General features: G+C 36.6%; 4 protein-coding genes across 9 annotated transcripts in view; 2 read left to right on the top strand and 2 right to left on the bottom strand.

The window, feature by feature from the left end:
• Positions 1-2,070, bottom strand: part of LOC105197486 (gastrin/cholecystokinin type B receptor) — a 101,645-nt gene extending 99,575 nt beyond the window's left edge. The window contains exon 1 of one of the 2 annotated variants that reach the window (XR_850821.3): positions 1,781-2,070. The gene's annotated coding sequence lies outside the window, so the exon portion shown is untranslated. The remainder of the gene's footprint in view (positions 1-1,780) is intronic. The other variant, XM_011163875.3, reaches the window with a different exon arrangement.
• A 3,058-nt stretch (positions 2,071-5,128) lies between these two features.
• On the top strand, positions 5,129-8,307 carry LOC105197485 (protein LSM12 homolog A). Its single transcript, XM_011163872.3, has 3 exons — positions 5,129-5,331; positions 6,129-6,508; positions 6,868-8,307. The coding sequence occupies exons 1-3, from the start codon at positions 5,211-5,213 to the stop codon at positions 6,952-6,954; spliced, it is 588 nt and encodes a 195-aa protein (XP_011162174.1). The 5' UTR covers positions 5,129-5,210; the 3' UTR covers positions 6,955-8,307.
• LOC105197483 (NACHT and WD repeat domain-containing protein 2) lies at positions 8,280-20,347 on the bottom strand. Its single transcript, XM_026131067.2, has 26 exons — positions 20,157-20,347; positions 19,909-19,997; positions 19,357-19,473; positions 18,969-19,172; positions 18,704-18,848; positions 18,187-18,412; positions 17,914-18,112; positions 17,251-17,493; positions 16,982-17,179; positions 16,717-16,856; positions 15,973-16,575; positions 15,602-15,707; positions 15,362-15,534; positions 14,958-15,177; positions 14,524-14,736; positions 14,098-14,299; positions 13,902-14,025; positions 13,477-13,830; positions 13,029-13,247; positions 12,817-12,963; positions 12,462-12,667; positions 12,195-12,394; positions 11,891-12,060; positions 11,655-11,813; positions 10,986-11,175; positions 8,280-9,166 (listed from the first exon to the last, which is right to left on the bottom strand). Exons 1-26 carry the CDS (start codon positions 20,257-20,259, stop codon positions 9,035-9,037), a joined length of 5,082 nt encoding a protein of 1,693 aa, XP_025986852.2. The 5' UTR covers positions 20,260-20,347; the 3' UTR covers positions 8,280-9,034.
• The window catches only part of LOC105197484 (transformation/transcription domain-associated protein), a 27,078-nt gene continuing 14,684 nt past the window's right edge, over positions 9,722-22,115 (top strand). Inside the window, exons 1-6 of one of the 5 annotated variants that reach the window (XM_039457553.1) lie at positions 9,722-9,855; positions 9,958-10,144; positions 19,414-19,501; positions 20,931-21,107; positions 21,252-21,551; positions 21,814-22,008. In XM_039457553.1, the coding sequence (XP_039313487.1) occupies positions 20,985-21,107; positions 21,252-21,551; positions 21,814-22,008 (618 nt within the window). In that variant the 5' untranslated portion in view covers positions 9,722-9,855; positions 9,958-10,144; positions 19,414-19,501; positions 20,931-20,984. Of the gene's footprint in view, positions 9,856-9,957; positions 10,145-13,180; positions 13,270-19,413; positions 19,502-20,930; positions 21,108-21,251; positions 21,552-21,813; positions 22,009-22,115 lie in introns of those variants that run through there. The other 4 variants (XM_026131066.2, XM_039457559.1, XM_039457562.1 and 1 more) reach the window with 4 other exon arrangements.

Below are 22,115 nucleotides of genomic sequence, written 5' to 3'. Positions count from 1 at the left end.
ACCAAAAATTTTTCCACTAAAAGAGCAGCGTACATTAATCCAACATGTCGTGTTTGCAATGTGGAGTATACAAGTTGCTAAAAAAAATTCTATTTGTTGAAAAAACATTTCAAGAAAGACGTGCACGGAAAAAAAATATTCGTACTTTTAAATTTATTTGTAAGATATAAATTTATTTTATTTAAATGAATCTTTATTTAAGTATGACGAAATAAAATTTTATTCCTAACAAATAAATCAATTAATAAAAAAAATGAGATAAGTATTTTAGAGAAAAATGTATATTTTAATATCATAATTACATTTTTTTAATAAATATCGAAAACAACGTCACAAATAACACACACACACACACACACACACACCTGTACAAGCTGAAACTTTAACTTTTTTCTCAAAGTTTTAATCAAATATTCTTACTTTAATCAAAATGACCCTTTTAATATATAAAAATCTGTTTTTAATTACATAATTTAATCCAGTTTCGCGCAATCTTGAATAAAAGTCTGAACTTCATCAGGAGGAGCTCGAGATAGACGTGCATTAACTGAACCCATTACGGAAATTACGGCGCGAATTATGGCGAAGAATTTATGTTCGACGGATGTTGAACGCTCGGGGGGAAAAAAGCAGAAAAACTTTAGGCGACTCACGGAATCGGGAATCAACAGGTACACGTGATACAAAAATTCAATGAAGTAAGGGTATATTACACGATAAACCATAACGTTCGTCGTGAAATGGAAAACTTGCAGCATTAAAAATAAAGCACCCGTTGGTCCGACGAACGGAAAAAGTTCATGGCTTTATGAAACTCTGAGAAAAAAAGTAGCAAGCAAATGTTGCTTGCGATATTTACTTCAATATTTATTGATTATAAAAAAATTTGATAATCACGAAATACATATTTTTTATGAGAGATACATATCTAATTTTTTTATTAATTGACTTACTTGTTGAAAATAAAATTTTATTTTGCTGTATTTAACCCTTCGGGCTCAATTTAATCCTCAAAAAAGTTTGAGGTTCTATACTTTTAAAATTCAATTTTATATTTTAAAAAATTTAAAACAATTTAAAAGGTTATGATTTTTTTAACAAAAAAACTCATTTTTAAAAAATATTTATTTTTGCAATTTTTTTAAATATGTTACAATTAAAATATCCGTAAAACTTTTGTATATTTATGTTCTACAATGTTTAAAGTATAATCGGTAACTTTTTTTTTTTATTTCAAAGAACAAAAACTGTGAATATGGCAGCCAATTAAATGCACTGGAAAACACTTTGATCCCAGTATGACATTTACAAAACTTTTAAGAGATGTGATCACAAAGGGTAAAGAAAAATTTATTTCAGTGAAATAAATTTGTAAATTTCGAAATTTACAAACAAATTTTGAATATCCTTTCTTATTAGAGTGCACGAGACAGTAAAAATAAAAATTCCGGAAGTAAAAGAAAAATCCCGACTGAAAACCGATGTTATCAACGCGAAAATTATAGTGAAAAGGTGTTAACGAGCAACACGCAAGTTGATATCATCATTCCGTGTGTATGTGTGAAACATATCGTGTCGTGGCACATGGTCGTTCATCAACAAATGTTTTATTCATCGCGGGCGGTCTCATTATGTCATCATATAATTTCGGGGCACAATGCAGACGTGCCAATGACGTTAACAAACAGTATTGGGAGTCAACTCGCGTATCAATTAATTAAAACCGAATACGTATCCGGCGGCCAAAAAAATAAATTCGGCTGAGAGGAAGAACGGGTACCTTCGCTTCCGGTCGGAGTCGTTCCGTCGCTCGATCGCACTGTCACGCTTCGCCGTCGACTGTTTCACACAAGATGAATTATCGCGCGTCCAACTTCTCGCGATTCTTATACACGATTCGCGAATTCCGAGAGAAACGCTCGGCGGATTCCGCTCCGCCGTCACAGAATTCGTACAGCAGAAAAAAGAAAAAAAGAGAAGATGATCACTTCCGCGTGTCTCGCGAGAAAATTGACCCGACCACGGGCGGGGTGACACGACTCATCTAGGCGCCGATTGTAAACTGGAAACAGAGCGCGCCGCGCGAACGAACGAACTGCCCGCCAAGCCGAGCGCCGGCGGACGCCGCCGAGCGCGGCCGAGGAAAAGCCGCGAAAAGTCGCCGGCGCGGCGCCCGCGCCCGCGCCCCGCGCCATCGCCCGCGCGTCAATCCGCGTCGAAAAGCGCGACGAGGCTGCGCTTGACTTTTGTCTGTCGCCAGTCGCTAGTCCGTCGCTCGAAACTAACGCGCGTCGCTTTTCAAACGCCCGTCCATTTGGACGCGTGTTTGAAAGCGGAGCGGACGACAATGCGTTTGATGACGGCAGAGAGAGATCCCTCTTTGCATTCCGAAGCAGGCGGATCACCGAACAAGCTCAGCTTTATTGCTTTCGACGCGGACGATACGGCTCGTACATTTTTAATTGGGTCGTAATTGGCCGTTGAGAGAAAATAATAACTTCGGATACAAATACGACTCGGTTTTGAGGAGGTTGAACTGTCGTATGCTTACAGACATTTTTGCGCATTTGTCACTCGCCTTAACGATTCCCACCTGGGACAATCGACGATTACATTCCAAATTAATCGGTAATCATTGCAAACGATTATAACGAAAAATAGTAATCGACGCGGGCAATTGTAACGCGGTATCCAATATACGTGCATACCTGGCTAGCGTTCGGCGTAATTGCGCTCCGACGAGGAGAGGAATTCGGAACATGGCGTCTCGTTCTTGTGTCGATTCCCCGTGCAACGCGGAAATGGATCGTCGACGCCGAGATTACTATTGTCGATACCGCGATTGATCGCGTAACGCATAATAACAGCGGCGCGTTCGCGGGGAACGCGATCCCGACGATATTTCGTGTGATAATCGCGTGCGAACGGTACGAATTCATGAGGAACGCGGAGTGCGGCTCGCCGCGTACGTTTCGCGATCGACGACGGTTTCAAACGGACAGTGCTACCAACCTTGCGGTATATTAACGTCACTTCGAAATGTTTTTTTCGCGTATTAAGGTAGGAGCACAGACACTTGCTTATCGCATAATGCATAATGCATAAAGAGAGTCAGTCGATCAGGATCCTTTATTTCCACTTCGGAGATAGAAATAAAGGACTCTGATTAATTAATTCTCTAATGCGTTATTCATTATGCGCTATATAAAATTCTGTGTGCTCCCGGCTTTAGGGTGAGAGCACAAACTTTTGCATAACGCATAAGAGAATTAACCAATCAGATTCCTTCAATTCTATTTCGGATAGAAAATAAAGGAGGAAAAACAGACTCTTCGTTGTTAAATTTGTAATGTCCAATTTTAGCCAATTAAAGTTATTTTTTATTATTTTTATAAATTGCTACTGCACTTACTTAATATATCATCAATTTAACAATTAATACATAATGTTAAATAAGTTAATTATAAAAATGTTAAATTTATGGGGTCATGTAACTTTCCCTAGGGCGGAAAGGTGAAAAGCGAAATTTTTAACTATTAAAGTTAATGGCAAAATTTTTCACTTTTCACCTTTTCGGAACACCTTTTAGGAAAAAGTTACATGATCGATACCTAGAGTTAGAAATAACTAGCCAAAAAATTTAAATAGTTATGGTAAAAAAGTTAATTTTTTTACCTTTAATTAGTTATTTTCGAAACACATAAACTTTAATTTATTAACTTTTTTCCCAAGTTAAAAATTTATTTTTATATAAAGAAAAATTACATGTCTATATAAAAAAAAAACGATATTTTAATCTTAATTTACAAATAAAATATTAAATTTGTTTGATAATTTATGTCTTAATTTTTGAGTAATCTGTTATAAGTTTGAAAACTTACTAGGAATTTCTAATTTAATATAAATTGTATGTAAAAGTCACACATGTAATATTATTTCAACATTTCCTTTCTCGATTTACATTGTTATACAAAATTGTTATTTAAATATTTCTTCTAAATTATATTTTTTCAAATTTTAAACTAATTTCGTTTGTCTTTTTTTTTCTATTTTACCTACTTCGATCAACGCGAGCACACAGTTTTTATAAAGTCACGGGTAAACTCGAATCACACTGCAAACTAAAATTCATATAACTTTTGATTGCTTCAGTGAACTGACTCTGGATTTATTTATAATTCTCCAAACAAATGTGAGAACAATCTGTTAAATTTTTGTATTTGTAATTTCTAATATTTTAAAAATAGATGTGTACTAAACATCCTTAAAAGCCTTCTGTCCATGACGTCAAAAATCACTCGGAGATCTTGAAAGAAAAATAATCTAACCAATCGCGTTTAAACAGTTCAGCCAACAAATTAATGTGATTGGTTAATTCTCTATCCGATATAGTTTCTACTGATACTAACTAAGGCGAGTTTTTTAGTTAATTCCTCAAATGATGTGCAAAGTAGTTGCATTTGCGCATCATGAATCACAGAGAATTCAGATTTTATCAGAAATAATAAAAATTAATCACATTAATTTAGTTGGCTTAATTGTGTAAACACGATTGGTTGGAATACTTTTCTTCCGAAATCTTAGAGCCATTTTCGACGTCATAGAAGGCTTTTAAGGATGTTTATATATCTATTTTGGAAATATTAAGAATTACAAATTCAACAATTTAACAGATTGTTCTCACATACGTTCAGAGATTTATAAATAAATTAAATTCCACTTTTTTTTTATTTTTAATATTAAAAACCAAACTCAAATATATCAACAACAATCTTTTAACTCAATTATGCTTTTAACTTTTTTCTCTACGTTACTATCAATTCATAATAAATTACATCATCTGTATTATTTATATGAAAAAAATTCTATAAGCATAATATGAACAACACGTAAATAATCCATGCAGACATAATCTTACCTTAACATTGACGGCGCAATCCTGCACTGAAGCTGAATCTCTCGGAGACATGGTAAACTAAAATTTAACGTCGGGCCGCGAAACGGCCATGGTTGCGTCATCTCTCGAGGGCAACGGGAGTTACCCCGTTACTCAAGTCGCTCAAGTCAACCATTATTCGGACGGTGATCGCGAGATGGCGCACGGTAGCGATTAAGCGCGCCACCACCCCCGTCGCGCCCCCGTAGTACGACGGTCCGCAGCCGCGAGAGGGACGGCGCGTCGCGTTCGCGAGAGGCCGTCGGCAGTGAAAATGGCCGGAGCCAGCGAGTGGTTTAGCATCGGCAGCACGGTGCTCTGTAAAACCTGCCATGAGAAGGAGATAGAGGGTGAGGTGTTGGCGTTCGATCCACAGACCAAAATGCTGATACTAAGTATCCTTTTATCGCGAAACGTCGTTGGCGACGGCGGCGACGGAGTCCCGCGTGCGCTTCCGCCGCCTGCCCGCGCGGGGACGCAGTGTAAATAGCGGGCGTCGTGGTGACGGAGCAACTCGCGCCGCGTGTCGACACGGGATTCCCCCCGCGACTACCCGGCATCGCGGGCTCGGGCCACGCGCTCGCCGTCCACGCGTCTCGCGACTCGCTCGGGAACGAACGTGGCAACTCGGTCGCGCGGCTCAGGTTAGTTTCGTCCTTCCATCGTCAACCATGCTGATCTCTCTACCTGTCTGCCTTTCCTCTCTCCCTCCCCCCCCAAACATGCACGTTTTGTTGTCGACCGCATTTCGATGATGTGGTACCCGCGGCGTCCCGAGTGACTCGACTTCGATCTCGAGAGAGCAGGTACTCGTCGCCGACGTCTCGAGCACGCCTCTTGGCACTGGTTATCTGTCTCGAGCGATATACGATTGCATCAGCGATATAACATAAATCACTGTTGATTCTGAACGATCTTAATGTATACGGGAGCATCTTTCCATCGGTAAACAGAGAATTTGCAAACTTGTGTCGAGTAATCTGTACTATGACTTTGTTATAGAAGTTATGACTACATTTATGGGATTAAATATTCTAGAATGTTCTCCAATATTCTAGAATTTTAAAATTTTGCTATTGTTTTAAACGTGTAAACCAGTTGCCAAAATTTATAGTTTCCCGAGCTCTAACTACAAATGTTACCATTCAATTTTATTCCTTTGAAAGAATGATTTTCCTTAGCAATAACCTAGAATCTCCATCGTCGAGTGGGAGACCCTCATTAAATGATATACATATAGTAAATTTATCCCTTGTGTCCAACGTTCAAGTGACACGAGAAGTTAGTCCTACTACGAGTGAACCACCACAGAGCCTTAATTTACAAAGGCTAAACACAAGAGTCCGTAATCAGATTGATGAGAAAAGGAGACTGGTAATGGCTCTGCAGGCCGGAGTATCTCCAGAAGGACAGAAGCTCTTTATCGCTATATCGAAGACTATTCAAGATATTACATGGAAGGGATCTAATATTGTTGTATTTAATAATGTCACTATTTTTCCGCCGTACAAAGTGGCTAATGTTCATTGTGAAAACACAGATTCTGGTGCATATAAACATGTAAAAAAAGTGGTACGTATTTGTGAAATATTTTAAATAGACAATCTTGTATGCGACACATGTCTTTTAACATATTAGTTACTCTAAAGTTGTTTCCCAATGATAAATATTTCGACAATAGAACACAAATTTAAAACATTTGTTCAAAGACAAAATAAAGTTAAACTTTTTAAATATAATCTTTCAATTGAGAAATTGAAGCATTTAAATTAGCATTTTATTTTCTCAATTTCCTTAATGTAATATAAAAATATAAAAAATACATAAATATATATAAAACAACATATTGAACAAGAGTTGTAAGATCACTTTTAATTCATCACTATTGCAGTTACATAGTTTTATTTGCATGTACATGTTATCTCCCGCAGGTTGAAAAACACATTAAGGATACATTACAAGCGCAGCAACAACAGGATCAACAACAACAAACACAGAAGGACAGTGAACTGCAATAAAAGTCCAACAAGGCACTACATCACATCAAGATCGCTAGCATATTTTTGAAGAAGTCCCAACTGTTTGACGAGAAATAAGGAGGAATCAACAGGAACTGAAGAAGAAAAATAGCCCAAATGCAAAATAATTTAGATAAGCCTATATCGCGGATAAATCGGCATCTTCGAACAAGCTCCAGTCATTTGTTCGAATGGAAAAAAAAAGTTGAAAGAGGAACGCTGATTCGACACGGAAATTTCACATCGACTTTAATCCGAGTATTGTTAACAGTATCGCATGTGCATTTTATAAATACAGTCAGACGTACAATTCATAAAATTATTAGTCACCAGCCTAAAACAAAAACAAACTACGGAAAAGCGAACAGGGCCGACTAATTCAAACTATTAAACGTATCCGTCACATTATCGGCACTACATTCGTACGCGATGTATATCAATGGCGCCGCGGAGTGTGTGCTATAGTTTAGTCCGAGGTCGGTTCATCGGTCATCAACAAACATCAATCTTAGCGTTCAATTCGAGAACGATTCTACTTTCTAAAGGAGAGTTCTCACGTCCACGAGACACGCTGTACATGATTCAAACCCGTATGAAGCGGTCCGAGCTTTCAGAATAGAAACAACTTTCAAAATCTGAAAGCAAACGCGTCGCGCGAAAGTAAGATAAAAACCTACAGTCGTCGAATATCCGGAGCGCATCGTGGACAATCTTGATATGTGCAATTCATCTCGACAATGAATCGATTTATCATCCGTGGTATCGACGTAGTATGACGATATGTTATCGCGATAAGAGGACCATCCCGCAACTCTGCGTTCCACTGAATGAAAAAAATGTAATATTGTAAACCGCGATTCTATTGTCGAGACGAATTGACGAAGGCGAATCTCCATGCTTCGGCGATTTGTGTCTCATCCTAGTTTCGTCGAGGCGAAACGCGCATACGATCAACGACGATCCCATTCCCGTTTCGGAGTTCGCTCGTCACGAGCGATTCCGCGTTATTCCCGGCGATACGATAGCGATTCTTTCGTGTCAGGAAAGAAATCGCTAATATCCGCGACTGTCGTCGCGTATGCACGGGACGCCTTCGAGAGGGATGTCTCGATGATACCAACGTGCGGGACCGAGCGCTGCCGAGAGTGTAATTTTAGGAAAATCGGAGCTCTCGGTCCTCGCGAGAGACGTTTATCCGCGAGGGACGGCAATCGTCCACAGGAGACGAGAGATCGAGCTCGTCCCGTACCGGTTTATCATTCGAATGGAAAGACAGTGAGAGTGAGAAAGCAGGTGTGGGAGATTGTAAGAATTACACGAAGGAAAAGACATAAATAAATGTAATATAAATTCTGTAGCCGTGGGCTCTCTCTCTGCACCGCTCGCAGCTGCCTCTTCCTTAACGAGCCAGTAAGCAAACGATCGACCGATCGCGATTGTTAATCTTAATGTTAACGAATTTTTTTTTGCCCTTTTTAACCAGATAGCAAGTTGATGTCATTATTTTGACGTCAAAAGCATTATTTTGATATTAAAGTGACACCAAATAATAGCTTTCTGGGTAGGAAAGCGCAACTATGAAGTGCGACTATAGATAACTAATTTCAAGCCTGTGGGTCGGTTTTACCAACTCCGATTAACTTTAAAAAAAAAAGTCTGATTTATGAATTATCAATTGCTTAACTTAAAACTGATCATTCCTAATCTAATCTTTTAATTATTTTAATTAAACATTACTTACGTATTATTAATTAAAAATATGTTTTATATAAATTATAATTCTCAAAAAATGGAAAGAAAAAATAATATGATTAGTTTTAAGTTTTCATCAATTGATAATTCATAAATTTAATTTGCCAAGTTTGTTTAAGTTAATCGCCGGTAAGATTGACTCTATATCAAACTACATGTTGGAAATTGAGAATTATAAATTGGAGATTAGAATTCAAACAATCTCGATGTAAAACGAATTAAGATTTTATCTAACTGGTCGAATTCTAATCTTCAATTCGTGATCTTTAATCTTCAATCCATAAGTCTGATACAGGCGCTTCAGGATGCACCGCGCGGTGCTCGGAATTCACTCCGTCTCCTCGATCGTTTCGCTTCCCGTCGGTTTTACACTCGCGGATAGGTCGTGCGTCACGCGAGCTATTCGGGCAGCTGCCTTGAACTTAATTGCGGCTCGATGCTTCTCGGTTTTCTTCTTCCACTAAAACAGAAAATTTATGTATGTAACTGAAAATACAGTGGAAACGGAGACATCTTTTAATTTTCGCGGTCTTGGTCGCGCGTGCGTGATAGCCTTAAGATGTCATCGACCAATCCGAGAGCCGTATTAACGTCTTAAACCATACTACTTGTGACCAATCACAATTGACTACGGTTCGCGCAAGCGCCGCCCTTGCTGCGCTGCGCTCTCTTTCCACGAGGGGTGTAAACCTCGCGCGAAAGCACGCCGAGTACGCGAGATTGCGCGAGATTTGTCTACATTTCGCGCACGGTCCAGTTGTTACGTGATCAAATGATTCAAGATTGTCATATTCCTGTCGCCGAATCGTTGTTCATCAGAGGAGGCGGGTCTTCGCGCTAACGAGAAAGAGGAAGAGATCCCCGGTCGACGGCGATGCCGTGACTTCACTACGACGAGGTAACTTGCAAGGACACGTGCCCACACGTGTATACGCAACACACCAAGGGATTGCTCGGCGCAAGAAGGAACAAAATGCGATGATACAGCCGTTGTGAGTGTTGTGATTTCTTGCAGATCGCAAGAAGGACGCGGCGAGTGAGGCGAAACAGCAAGGTCGACGGCGCCGTCCCCGGCGAGGTCCGCGATCATTCCGTCACCGGCCACCGGTGACGATCGCGAGTATCCGACAACGAGAGACAACACCTCGCGTAAGTCTTGACGTTTTTCTCAAACCGTATTCATCCCTTTCGCCCTTTGGACGCGTATTTTTGCAGCGATAATAAACCTAACCTAACCTTGTTCTAACCTAGGCACGCATGTAAACACGAGTCCTCGCCACACGCGTTTCAACAAGAATTTGAGTTCACAATTAATTATAAATGTGAAATTGAAAATTGTACATTGTTTACAAGTTTATATGTGTGACGACGTTATGAGTGAAAGCGTTAAGGTGTAACTTTACGTGCCACTTGAATCGGCAGTTTCAGTGACAGAAAGGTAAAGTATCACGTGATGACTTTTGTCGCAAAATTATTCCAACAACTGTTGTATATAAAATAGAAAAGTGATGGTCGAAACTGTTTAAATTACAAACTTTGAATCGCTGAAAAGTGACAAATCTGTCTCCCCAATTGCTTGTTTTAACAGCACTTGGAAATTGACATTGAGAATACAATTGATACTTTTGCTAATAAACGTAGGCACTTGTTTTTTTAGTTTGATGCATACTGAGCAATTTAAAGTGCCACTCTGATTTACCACGTTGCAATGAATAAAAATCATTTTATTAAATGATGTAGGAATATTCTTGTTCGTTCTTTACTTCGTTCATTTCTGAAAAATTTTTTATTCTAACGAATGTTCGATCATCACATAGCAGAACTTTTATTCTTTTATTTCAGTTAAATAAATAGGTATACGATTCAATTAATAGCAACTTTGTGGATGTCCAATTCGCGAAGAATTTATCAAATGGTGTTATCAAAATCTATATCAGACTATTTTTTGAAAATTGAACTTATGAATTAGAGATTAGGATTTAACTAATTACAGAGCAAAACAGATTAAAATTAAATTGGAAATTGATCACTTAGTTAATAGATTAATTAAATTGATTAAATTGTAATTTTATATTCCTTTTTGTTCCATAATTGATTAAATTCTAATCTCTAATTCATAAGCTTCAATCTCCAATGCATAATCCAATACTGGCTTAAAATGCTCTTGTGTGTACTTACTAGTAAATGTATAGATTCATTTAATAAGCATTTAATTCAATTTTATTCTTTTACCTAAAGTCTCAAATATGAATATACCTTACTAAGTTTTTTCTTCTTACCTGTTCGTCGCGAGATGGCACATTTGCAAGATATTCCCTCATCTCAGTTTTCTTAGGGTCGGCAATCGCCAATACCGACACGCAGCCGTCGACCGTTCCCAGAACGATGCTTTTGCCATCGTACGTGCTATCGATGGCACTCAACTCAGCCTGCACTCTGTAATTGGCTATTATCTCACAGTCCGAAGATCTGAAATATCATACGCATATATATAATGTATCCTAAACATACCGAGTCAGTATGTAGGCACAAATATGATTTGAATGAAATCTCAAAGTAACTTCTTGTGATTTTACAGATTAATTAGCCTTATTAAGCCCTGCGCGCAAAGGCAAAATGTTAGATATTAAGAATAGCAATTATATATAGAAAGAAAAAAAATTTTAATCAGTTTTGTTGTGTCTTACATCTTACACTGTTTTTTTTTTTTTTTTTTTTTTTATTATTATTATTAAGTAACATATTTAAGATTGATACAAATCAATATAAGGAGAGCATAACTAAAATAAATACATTTATTTAATAACAATATTTTTTCTTCAATATATTTGTATCCATTGTGCATTATATTTAATTTTTATTGAGAAAACTCTGATACTCAGATTTCAATTTATATTCCTAATATTTCTCTAGTGATCGTAGAGTCTTGAGCTTGAATGTATACTTGCCTGAAAACTCTGATGGTTTTTCGGCCACTATGATAGTATAGCACGTACTCATCCGTACGATTGAACATCGATATGACGGTGAACACGCCCTCGGCCACTTTTGGTATATAAGTTTTCACGCTCGTACCTTTCTTTAATTCTATGAGTTCGAGGCCACCTCTAATCAAATATATTTAGTCGCTTTGTAATACATATGTAACAAAATGTTTGAATAGCATTGAAACATTTTTTCTCACCTGCTAGGCGCGTACAAGGTGTATTTGCCATCCTTGCTGATGTTTCCGCTCCATTTTGGAATTGTGCGTATAATCTTCTTCTTATTAATGTCAAGAATTGTACCTTTATCAGAACCAATGACACCTATCCATTGCGGTTTGTTAGGCATCGGTGTAATGCATATAATATCCTGTTGACATAAATTTTTCTAGCAACGTCACTTTACTTCACTTTAACTCTACATTGAAAATTAAGATCCATTTAAATTATTCTTAAAAATTGTCTCGCCGTGATAATCGATTTATACATAAACAAGCTCGTTACCTTAAATCCAGGTAGCTTGATAGGTATTTTGCTGATCAGTGCTCCTGTTTTTGCACTATAAATTGTAACGCAGTCTCTGTTGCCCTTTTCGGCCGCTGGCACCGCCAGAAAAGCGTCGTCCGATGTCATCACTACTTGTCGGAAGGGTGTACTGGTGTTACTTCTTACAGAATACTCCAGAGAAAATATTGTTCTGCCATCTAATATAAAATGTGTGTTTGTATTAATGTCTCATCCGCGATACGAAATCATCAAGAATTTCCCTACCAGGAATACTTCTCATGACGAGCGTTGCCGTAGTCCGTACGTTTTCCACTCCCGCAGGATTGTTGGGCCTCGAAACGGCTATGAACTTCGTCGAGTTCTCTATCAGTGTCAGTTGCCTGACGTTCTTTTGCTCCTCCTTGAACAACACTTGCTCCGTAATTCTGTTCCAAATGAGAACATTGCCTGATTCTGTCGACACGATGTATCTTAAAATGAGAAATGCTCTAGCAATTTTGTTCCAAGTACTTGTTTTTTTTAATTAAACTCCGTTATATGTATACTTTGAGTCTTAATAAAAAAAATATATATATACAATCACAATATGGTAAAATTAAATTGGACGAAATTAACTTACCTACTGTCCTGCGTGATGCAAGCGTGTGTGACAATCGCTCCTAGCGGACTGTCTGCTAGCTTTGATATTAATCTACCCGTCAGCAAATCCCAAACACCCACGCAGTCTCTGGTAACCGTAATGGCCAAGTTACCCTCCTCGGCCAAACTGTTTTACAATATACAGAGTGAGCCACACGCAATTTGTTTCTTCTTTTTTTTTTACAGGATTACCTTAACATGTCTATCTGCAGCTCGTGCCGATCGATGACGTGAACTTGCTCAAAAATATTGTTGATGTTCCACACTTTAACGCTTCTGTCGATACTCGACGTTACAACGCTATTCCAATTCCCAATCGTCAATGCTTCCAGTTGAATGATCCTCGCGAAGTGTGCATCCAGTATTTTTACCAAATCGGACGTCTCCAGCGACCAAACGTACAGATTTTTTCTAAACAAGACGATTTAAACTCGTACGTCTCCTTGTTTCATAATTTATAGAATGTATAACGTAACATTTATTCAGTAAGAGCAATATTCCTTTCTGAAAAACACTGAAGAAACTCCCTCTACAAGAATGCAATGTTACTACATGTCAGCTGCGTTTATACAATGCCACAGGCATCCCTTCTGAAGATCATTCTATTTTCATTGCAAAGAAGAAAGGTGCAATCTCATACCTTACACCGGCGACAGCGTAATTCTTGGTGCCGCTGACCATGATAGAGTTCGAACACATCATTCGCGTACTAATGTTCCTGACTCCGTTTGGTAACATCAAAACGTGCGCGTCGCTTTTACTTTCCAGAAACCATACAATGAATCCGTTCCCGGTCGTCGCTAACAGCATTTCCTCCTCCCTGTCTAACTTCAGCTGTAACAGATATTCCACATTGTCGTTGTACGCCCGCGGCATGTCGAAAACTTTTTCCCAGTAAGATGAGGTCTCGTCGCTTATGTATTTCGTGATTCTATAATCGTCCTTGTTTGTACATGCATACAAGGTATTCTTGTCCTTGGTCATGATCAAAGCACTGAAAAAAATTTACAACAGTCTTATTGTCTCTCAACACAGCTCTTAATAACAGTTTTATCAATTTCCTACCTGTGAAACTCGAATGGATCCAATGATATCTTCTTCCTATAAGTATGTAAAAGCATACGCGTGTCGTCGAGACTCCCCGACCAGAATATGATTCTGTAAAGATCCAGGTTTGTGTACTCTACATCTGTAAGAACAGAATAGAAAATCATACGGTATAGACATTATTCATAAAGAATATGGATGATCTAGTTCTTACACAAAATCGGCCACTTATTGGAATCTTCAGGATTGGTGTGGGTGTCGAGCAGATTTCCTCGCAGATCGAATCTGCACCAGCCCAGCTTCCCATAGATAAAGGCGTACTGATTCATCAGATATACGCCGCACACTGCGTCCTCGTTCGGTAAAGGATTGTTGATGACGACGAATTCGCTTGTCAGAGTGTTCAAAACGACACTCTACGGAAAAACATACGTCGTGAAGTATTCTTTATCTAATTCAAGGCTTATCTTTCTTCAGTGAAAATGTCGGCACATCGAGAGCCTCTACATTATTTTTCATGAATTAAGTTTTGAAAGTAAAAGTTAAAGAACAAAATTTATTTTGTTAAAGAAACTATTATTTTAGTTTCTTGACAATCTAAATACTTTCTTATTATAGAATTAATTGAAACAACTTGTACCTGATAGTTGGTTGTAAAAGCTGCAGCATATCTGTTGTCCGGGCTCAAGACCAATTGTTGCATTATACCTTTCACACCGGGACTGACATCTCTGGTCATGTCACTGGTACTCAGATCCCAGGTGATAAATTTATTGGATATCGATACTATGTAGCGATAATCCGACGTTAAGCAAAATCCAAATACCGCGAATTGATGGCCTTCCAACGAGTACTAGAAAATTTCGTGATTTAAAGATGTCCCCCTACTAAATAAATTATATAGCTTCGCGTAGATAAGAGATTTTTGAGAAATATTTTTCAACTTTACTTTTGATACATTGTATGTAATGTAGTTTTTATGCAATTTATTCGATGAAACAATAATTTCAGAGCTTCCAAAGACTAAAAGTATTAAATTTAATAAATTTTTGTGTAAATAAATTAATGGATTACTTTCAATGGTCCACCAGGTGTGTGCAGACAGTGATAAAGAGGAAGCAAAGCGCAATCCTTGACACCGTCTTGATCGCATGCGCGGAGCAGCATTCTCACATTAACATTTGCACCGATTTCCGGCAACAATCGACCGATCAATTGCGGTGCGAGCATATTAGGATGGTTTCCCAGGATCGCACCACCTAGTCTCAGAGCATCAGCGACTAACATGAGTTCTCTGGAAAGATATTGTAGATTATTAAAAACAACAGAATGTATCCATGAGTCATCTACAAAATATTTGAAAGAATTGAAATATCTAAAAAAATCTTAACGTCTAAAAGTTAAAACATCTAGCAAATTGAAATATTATTGAACATTTATATTGTTCGAGAAAGAATCTGGTCTCTTTCTTGTCTTACCTGACTAAACTTTGATTGTCAATGAAGCTGCACGCGTCTTCGAAATCAGAAAGCACTGCTTGCAAAGGGCAAGAGCTTAGCTTAGCGTGCAACCACTCGTAATTGAATAAAACGTTTTCGAAGAGATCCTTAAAGCGCCGCGCTCTTACCAGATGAAATGGTAATTCGCCAAACTTTGATCGTGAAACAAAGAGTAAATATCTTTAGCTCTTGTCTTTATTATGGCATTTTTCGTAGTACCTTTCGTAAATTGTATCTTGAGATGGTTCCCTCCTTCGAGTAAAATGCCAATGGTTGCTCCGGCACTTTTCTGTCCGCCACACCTTCCTTGTCTGTTAAATTAAATCTATAAATTGTAATATGTGAGTTATTATTTTTTGCTTTATTATACAATGTTTCTTTAATAGTAAAATTAGCTTTTCGATTATTCTTTCGAAGTCAATTTTTTAATATGATGTATCTTTTTAGATCAAATGAAATGTTAACATTTCATTATCTTAGAAAGCTAAATTTCTGTTTATGAGAGTTGTACCTCTGCTACCTCTACCACACTGTGACATTAATCTACTTAAATTCAAGACGTTATTTATCGTAACAATCCATGTATTTACCGATGTCTCTGTATCTCGGTGTACTTGAAAGGCTTTGGTTTACCGCCACCCCAAATTCCCAGATAATAGTCCGCTATCATTGAGTGGAAATACATTGCCATATTCATGTTCTTAAAGTATCGCTCTTTGGCTGTGTCCCTGAATTGTCTGTGATACCAGTTCATGACGCTCACACCGTCCGCTTCTCTTTCGCTCAGGTAATTGGGCAGGTCGTTTCGTATTCTGGTCCAGAGCAGAGGTGGGATGCGTCTCACTGGCGGCAAATGGTATTGGTAGACGTCATCGAGAACCTTGTCGTCCAGGGAGATCAGATCCTCGAGCTCGGACTCTGACAAGCCAGACTTAGCGGCCGTGATATAGGCCAGGGCGTGGAAGACAAGGATTTTGCCGTGCTGCTTCTCGATCCTCTCGAACAGCATCATTATGCTATCCATCACCGTACTCGCCAGATGCGTGTCCGCCGGTTTCGTGTAACTACGCCATCGACAGATCTCAGCAAACACGAGTTTCACAAAGATCGGCAGGGAACACTTTGATATTGCATTCGCGACCAGACGCCATTGATAGTTATTCAGATCTCTCCTGGCCGTTTTCATCCACATTCTGCAAGAATAATACATGAGATGTTTCAAATCAGAAAAAAGATTCTCAGGAAGTTAAGGATACTGTTTTTTTTTTCCCCATCAATTTGGAGTAAATACTTTTCTTAACAATTCTAATAATACTGATAATTATTTTTTTTACCTTATCACATCCATAGCCAGATCTTCGCCCAAAGCAGTTACCTCGATGAAGCTGTCTTCGGTGTCTATCATCCTGCGCAGTAACTGATAATCTTTCGAAATCACCGGATTCGATTCTTCCGCTGCGCAGGACAAGATCATCTGAAACACATACGTATACCTTAGTCAAAATTGAAACTATATGACCGAAATCTAAGCCTTCTCTTATAAGCTTTTAATTTACTTTCTTTTATCATACTGTCATTTAACTGTATATCTGCATTTACCTTGCAGTTTGGTGGTAGCCTCGAAGGCAACCACGCCAATTTATTGCCCTGTACTCCTGTCAGCTGATCGACACTGTCCAGAAACAGCAAAATGGGCTGTTGTGCGTTAGCTAAGGTCAACAGATATTTAAAGTAGGCTGTCAGTGGCACTAAGTCGTCCGGGATCTCTTCAAACGACAATCCATAATTGTACGAGATCTGGGAATAGCGATAAAAATGTTTTTTTTTTTTTGTCACCTATCAAAGTGGAGAGTATAAGTAACACTCACTTGTTGACAGATTGAGATTAAGGTGGGTGTAAGCGCACTGCTGTCCGGGGTAGTGCCGAGATACCGAATTATGCTGATCGGTTTTTTATCGACTAGCCAGATACTACTAGTTAAACCCGCGCTTTTCGCCAGAAGAGAAGTCTTACCGCATCCTCCTTCTCCGTACAACACTAACGGCTTATCGCTATCGCCTAGCATGTAATTTTTTATCCTCACCAACGTGTTTTCGCGCCCATAAAACACCTATAGCGAATTCGACAAGTGTACAAAGTAATCCGCAAAAATAAGGAATCAAAATTAGCAATATTGATAAAAACTTTTGAATTACGCCAGCTAATCTGATTATGAGTAAGATTTTTGCTTTTAGTGTAGCTATTGTTTGAAAATAAGTATATACAAAACACTTAAATATAATAGTATTTGTAAATATTAGATTAGCTATCTACTTGTCATATCTGCCTTTGATTCATAATTTCTATTTTTAAAAAATTGCTTTTAGCACTCTTTATGCAAAAAGAAAAATTTATCTTTTTCTCTTTAAATTTTTCTGTTAAATTGTTACTTTATTTAAAAGAGCAGCACAAAAGTATCGAACCATTTAAATTAATTTAATACTTTGTACGTTATATTTTGGTCAGATTAAAAATTTTAATAACTTTCTACCTTTACGGAATTATTACAGGCGTGCAGATGTTGCAAAATCTCAGTTATTATTTGTCCCTGCGCGGAATTGTCTTCCTTTCTCATAGCACGATCCACGAGTTTCACTATGTTTCTGTAAAAGTGAGTGATAAAATGCTGAAGATACTCGCTATGGGTTTCAGGATCCAAACCCTCTCTTCCTATCCATTCCACTGTGTACCTGCGTAAACCATTGCATTAAAGTAATAGAAATTGCTTATCTCGTATATTTTCGAGAAAGGAGGAAGGAGGTACCTCTGCAGATTCGTGCTCTCGATTTTATTCGGTAGTCGCTCATCTCTGAGATCAGCCAACAATTTTGAGGCTTCATTATCTAAACTTCTGTTAGCTATATCCAGAAATAGACTTGCCTTCCTTAGATTTTGAAGATTAATGTTATTTATGTATCGTACGTACGCCAGGCAATGGTTTTTCGTATTTTTAACGTTCAGCACGCCGTTAATTACTTCCCGCTCGGTTACTGTTCCATGATTAATGCTTATTAAGATTTTATTTCAATGCAAATATGTGATATAATGCGATACTTTAATATCTTTCAAAAAAATATCTTGACTTTCTTAAAGCTTAATAATTTTATTAATAGAGAACGATTTTTATATTATACTTTAATATATAATATATTTAATATTTTATAAAGATTGTATGAAAAATTATCTGACATAAAATGTATTTTTTTTTACTTTATTAGTATTAATATTAAGATTGTGCTATTTTTTTATGTTGGGTTATCTAGTAAGTTTTTCTTACGTACCGGACATGAAATAATTGTGCATTGTATCCTTATCGAACTTTCCGTTATTAAATAAGGATTGCGCGCCTTTTCTGAATAATTTTTGCATTTTGCACATAGTGTCCCACCAGATTGCTTGATCCTCTTGTTGCAGTTTGGGTATTCTCTTAAAGATACACAAACAAGATATAATTACAAGAAAGAAACAATAATATTGTATAATAATTAATTGGTAGACACTGCACTGAACAAATAAAATTATTAAACGTAGTTGAAAATTATTTACTTTATTGTTAAAATTTTTAAGGATAGACGAGATCGGCTGTAATATACTCGTAGGCGGTACAGCATTGCTATCTTTCTTGTACCATTTATCCAAAAGACTAACGTCCATTCCTTGACCCTCCAATTCTGTCCTCAACATCTCTAATTCTGAACTGAGAACATATGTTGGTATAGGACGATATCCATATTTCTGTCCAAGAAATACCTATGTACAAAAAAATATTTATACATATTTGTTTGTTGTAAATATTAAAATACTCTTGATAGCTTTAATTTAAAAATTTAAAAACAGTTGGATACTCGATTAAAGAATATAATTCTGAAGTTATTAACTTTCCACGAACGATTTGAAGAATTAAGCATTTAAATTAAAGAGCAAATTTACTGACAACAAAATTGGGTCCCATAGACAGTCTCTGACAATTTTCTATTTCTCTCATACACAGCTCGGTAGTCATATGATCGTCGGTGGCTTCATCACGAACACCCCATCTCATATCAACCACCTACGAAGAGGGATTTAACCATCATTACGTAAGACAAATTTCGACTTTTATTAATGACAATACGCAGTATTTTATTTAGCTCGTATCGTTATTACCAAATTAAAATTATTAATAAAATATAAAATATATCATAAAATTAATAGATAAATATGACACAGCGATAGCGATTTGCAACAACTGATTTTATCGATTACTCAAATCTACTTGATTGTATGATATATGTGATCTACATAATTTCAAAGTTGCTCGAGATTCCTATCAAGAATTAACATGAAAAGAAGAAGTTGAATCATATATATTATCGGTACCTGGTACCGCGAAAAAATCAATTTCTCTATCTAAAATATATAACTCGTATTTTATATATATACATCAGTTTGCTAAACTATCTATATCGATGTGCCATATTATTGTCTTACGAGAGGGAAGTCCTACCTGAAATTCTAAACCGTGTTTTTCTCTACAATAATCCTTAAGTTTAGGATAGCATTGAGCCATTAAAGTATTTCTTTCCATTGTTGTGTCTGAAATATAATCGAATAAATATATAATCATTTCTATTTTATATTACAACATATTACTTTACACTACTTTGAAATTTCTTTCAAACTCTTCACGTTAAATTATATTTTTTATTGCTTTTTTATTCTACTCATCACTTATTGTAACTCTTAATAGCTTACCAGTAAAGGTTGAGCTTGTAAATATCCGCACAATTTTCGAACTAACAGGTGGTAAGGATTTCAAGGATCCTGAAAAGATCGAATCGATCGTTGTCTCGTCCATGTCTTTTAATGCGCCTTGATCTCCGAAATATTGAAAATTTTAAATCAATCGAGATTGCGTCTTATCGTTTGCAACAATTTCAGCAGACTGAAACCTGCAATGCGTTTCCAGTGTCTTATACATATACAATAAAAATATAGTATCTCGTGAACTGCATGGAGTTTGTAGCACATCTTCGTTCAAGTGTTTTATATCATAGAATTCTTACATTTATTCTGGCTTACTTGATATTATCATGTATTGTACTACTGCAAAAGTCCGCAAATTATAAAGAACATATTCTTAAAATGTGCGTTATACGAATGAAAAAAGGATTTAAATATACTTAAAGCAAGGTGGTTGCTAAGGCTTGTTTACACAATAGAGTAGAGAACCATTGATTTAAGACATGTATATATGTTCCTTTAGCTCAGCATATTTATATTCGTTTACCTCCTTTTGCGTCAATAAATATTTATCATGTCAGGTATTTAATATCTGATTAATATAAATTCGTTAATGTAAAGTATGTATTGTTAACAAATAGTATAAAACAATTTTTACTCAAATGTCTAAAAATTGAACTACAAAAATATAAAAGAGAAATACTTTGCGTAGCAATTTATACATGCTTTAATTTTAATTCAAAATTTCTTGCATGTCTCTGCATATATTGAATATTTAATTTTCAGATTTTCTAATGGACTGTTTATAGTACTTACCAAGGATCTCTCATAACGATCAAGATGGCACCCGATCCACTAACACAAATGAACACATATCGTTCATATGTGACCATGCTGGCTGACCCAGTTTCAAAGGATGAGTTGAAACTAAAGGCAGCCCAAGAATTATCAGAAAATTTTGAGGTATGCTGTCTATATGCGATCATTAATGCAATACATAACAGTCTTTTATTCTCAAACAAAATAACATATATTTAATTATATTGTATAATGCAATTAATAATGTATTTATACATTATTAATTACTAATGTGTAAATTAATTGCAGATTATTATGTGTTCATTGCAATATCCACAATTTCTCGATCATATGATGAAAATCTTTCTGAAGATATTGCAAGAGGGAGAGCCACACTTCATATCAGAATATAATATTCAACAAGTTAGAAAATTAATTCTGGAAATGATACACAGATTACCCAGCAATGAATACTTGCGTCCATATGTCAGGCAAATTCTGACTCTTATATTCAAATTGCTAGAGACAGACAATGAAGAAAACGTTCTCGTTTGCTTACGTATTATAATTGATCTTCATAAGCAATATAAACCGACATTTAATCCAGAAGTAAGTAATACTTTATCATTTATAATTTATTCTTACGTATATGTATATGTATCAATGTATTGTTCTTAATTGCATTTCTCGTGCTTCTTTACTCAAATTTTCTAAATTTTCAATTTCTTACAAATTGAGGTATATGTAGGATAAAAGTCAGATTCAAACCTGAAATTTATCAAATATCAACTAATCGTTTTTATGTAAAGCCACGCATTTATTTATATCTCTAAAATATTGCTTTAACCATTTTTTTCTTTTCCCTTTATAGATTCAGTATTTCCTTCAATTTGTTAAATCGGTGTATAGCGAATTACCAAAAAATTTGTCAAAAATATTTGAACCGCGTCCCCCTCTGCGTGTGAAAGACCTATCGGAAATTAACATAGAAGCCTTGTTGAAAGAAACGTTCACGATTACAGCGATACAAAGTGAAAAGAAAGCTGCCGATGGCACCGTTGTAACGGTAAATATTTCTTTGTTTATTTTATATCAAACTTATCCCTTTACATAATTTGTAAATAAAGCACGATTAAAAGCACACAATATATGAATGAAAAAAAAGGAATCAAT

The sequence above is a fragment of the Solenopsis invicta genome, chromosome 2, assembly GCF_016802725.1.
Source record: "Solenopsis invicta isolate M01_SB chromosome 2, UNIL_Sinv_3.0, whole genome shotgun sequence".
Lineage (NCBI taxonomy): Eukaryota > Metazoa > Arthropoda > Insecta > Hymenoptera > Formicidae > Solenopsis > Solenopsis invicta.
The sequence above is the reverse complement of the archived record's forward strand: the minus strand, read 5'-3'. Positions and strand labels throughout refer to the sequence as shown.

Coding starts and splice junctions, on each gene's coding strand:
- LOC105197483 (XM_026131067.2), bottom strand. CDS start 20,259: ATGGACGAGACAACGATCGATTCGATCTTTTCAGGATCCTTGAAATCC. Junction 19,998..20,156: donor TACAAGCTCAACCTTTACTG/GTAAGCTATTAA, acceptor ATTATATTTCAG/ACACAACAATGGAAAGAAAT. Junction 15,708..15,972: donor ACCGAGATACAGAGACATCG/GTAAATACATGG, acceptor TACAATTTATAG/ATTTAATTTAACAGACAAGG.
- LOC105197485 (XM_011163872.3), top strand. CDS start 5,211: ATGGCCGGAGCCAGCGAGTGGTTTAGCATCGGCAGCACGGTGCTCTGT. Junction 5,332..6,128: donor GACCAAAATGCTGATACTAA/GTATCCTTTTAT, acceptor GCAATAACCTAG/AATCTCCATCGTCGAGTGGG. Junction 6,509..6,867: donor ATAAACATGTAAAAAAAGTG/GTACGTATTTGT, acceptor TATCTCCCGCAG/GTTGAAAAACACATTAAGGA.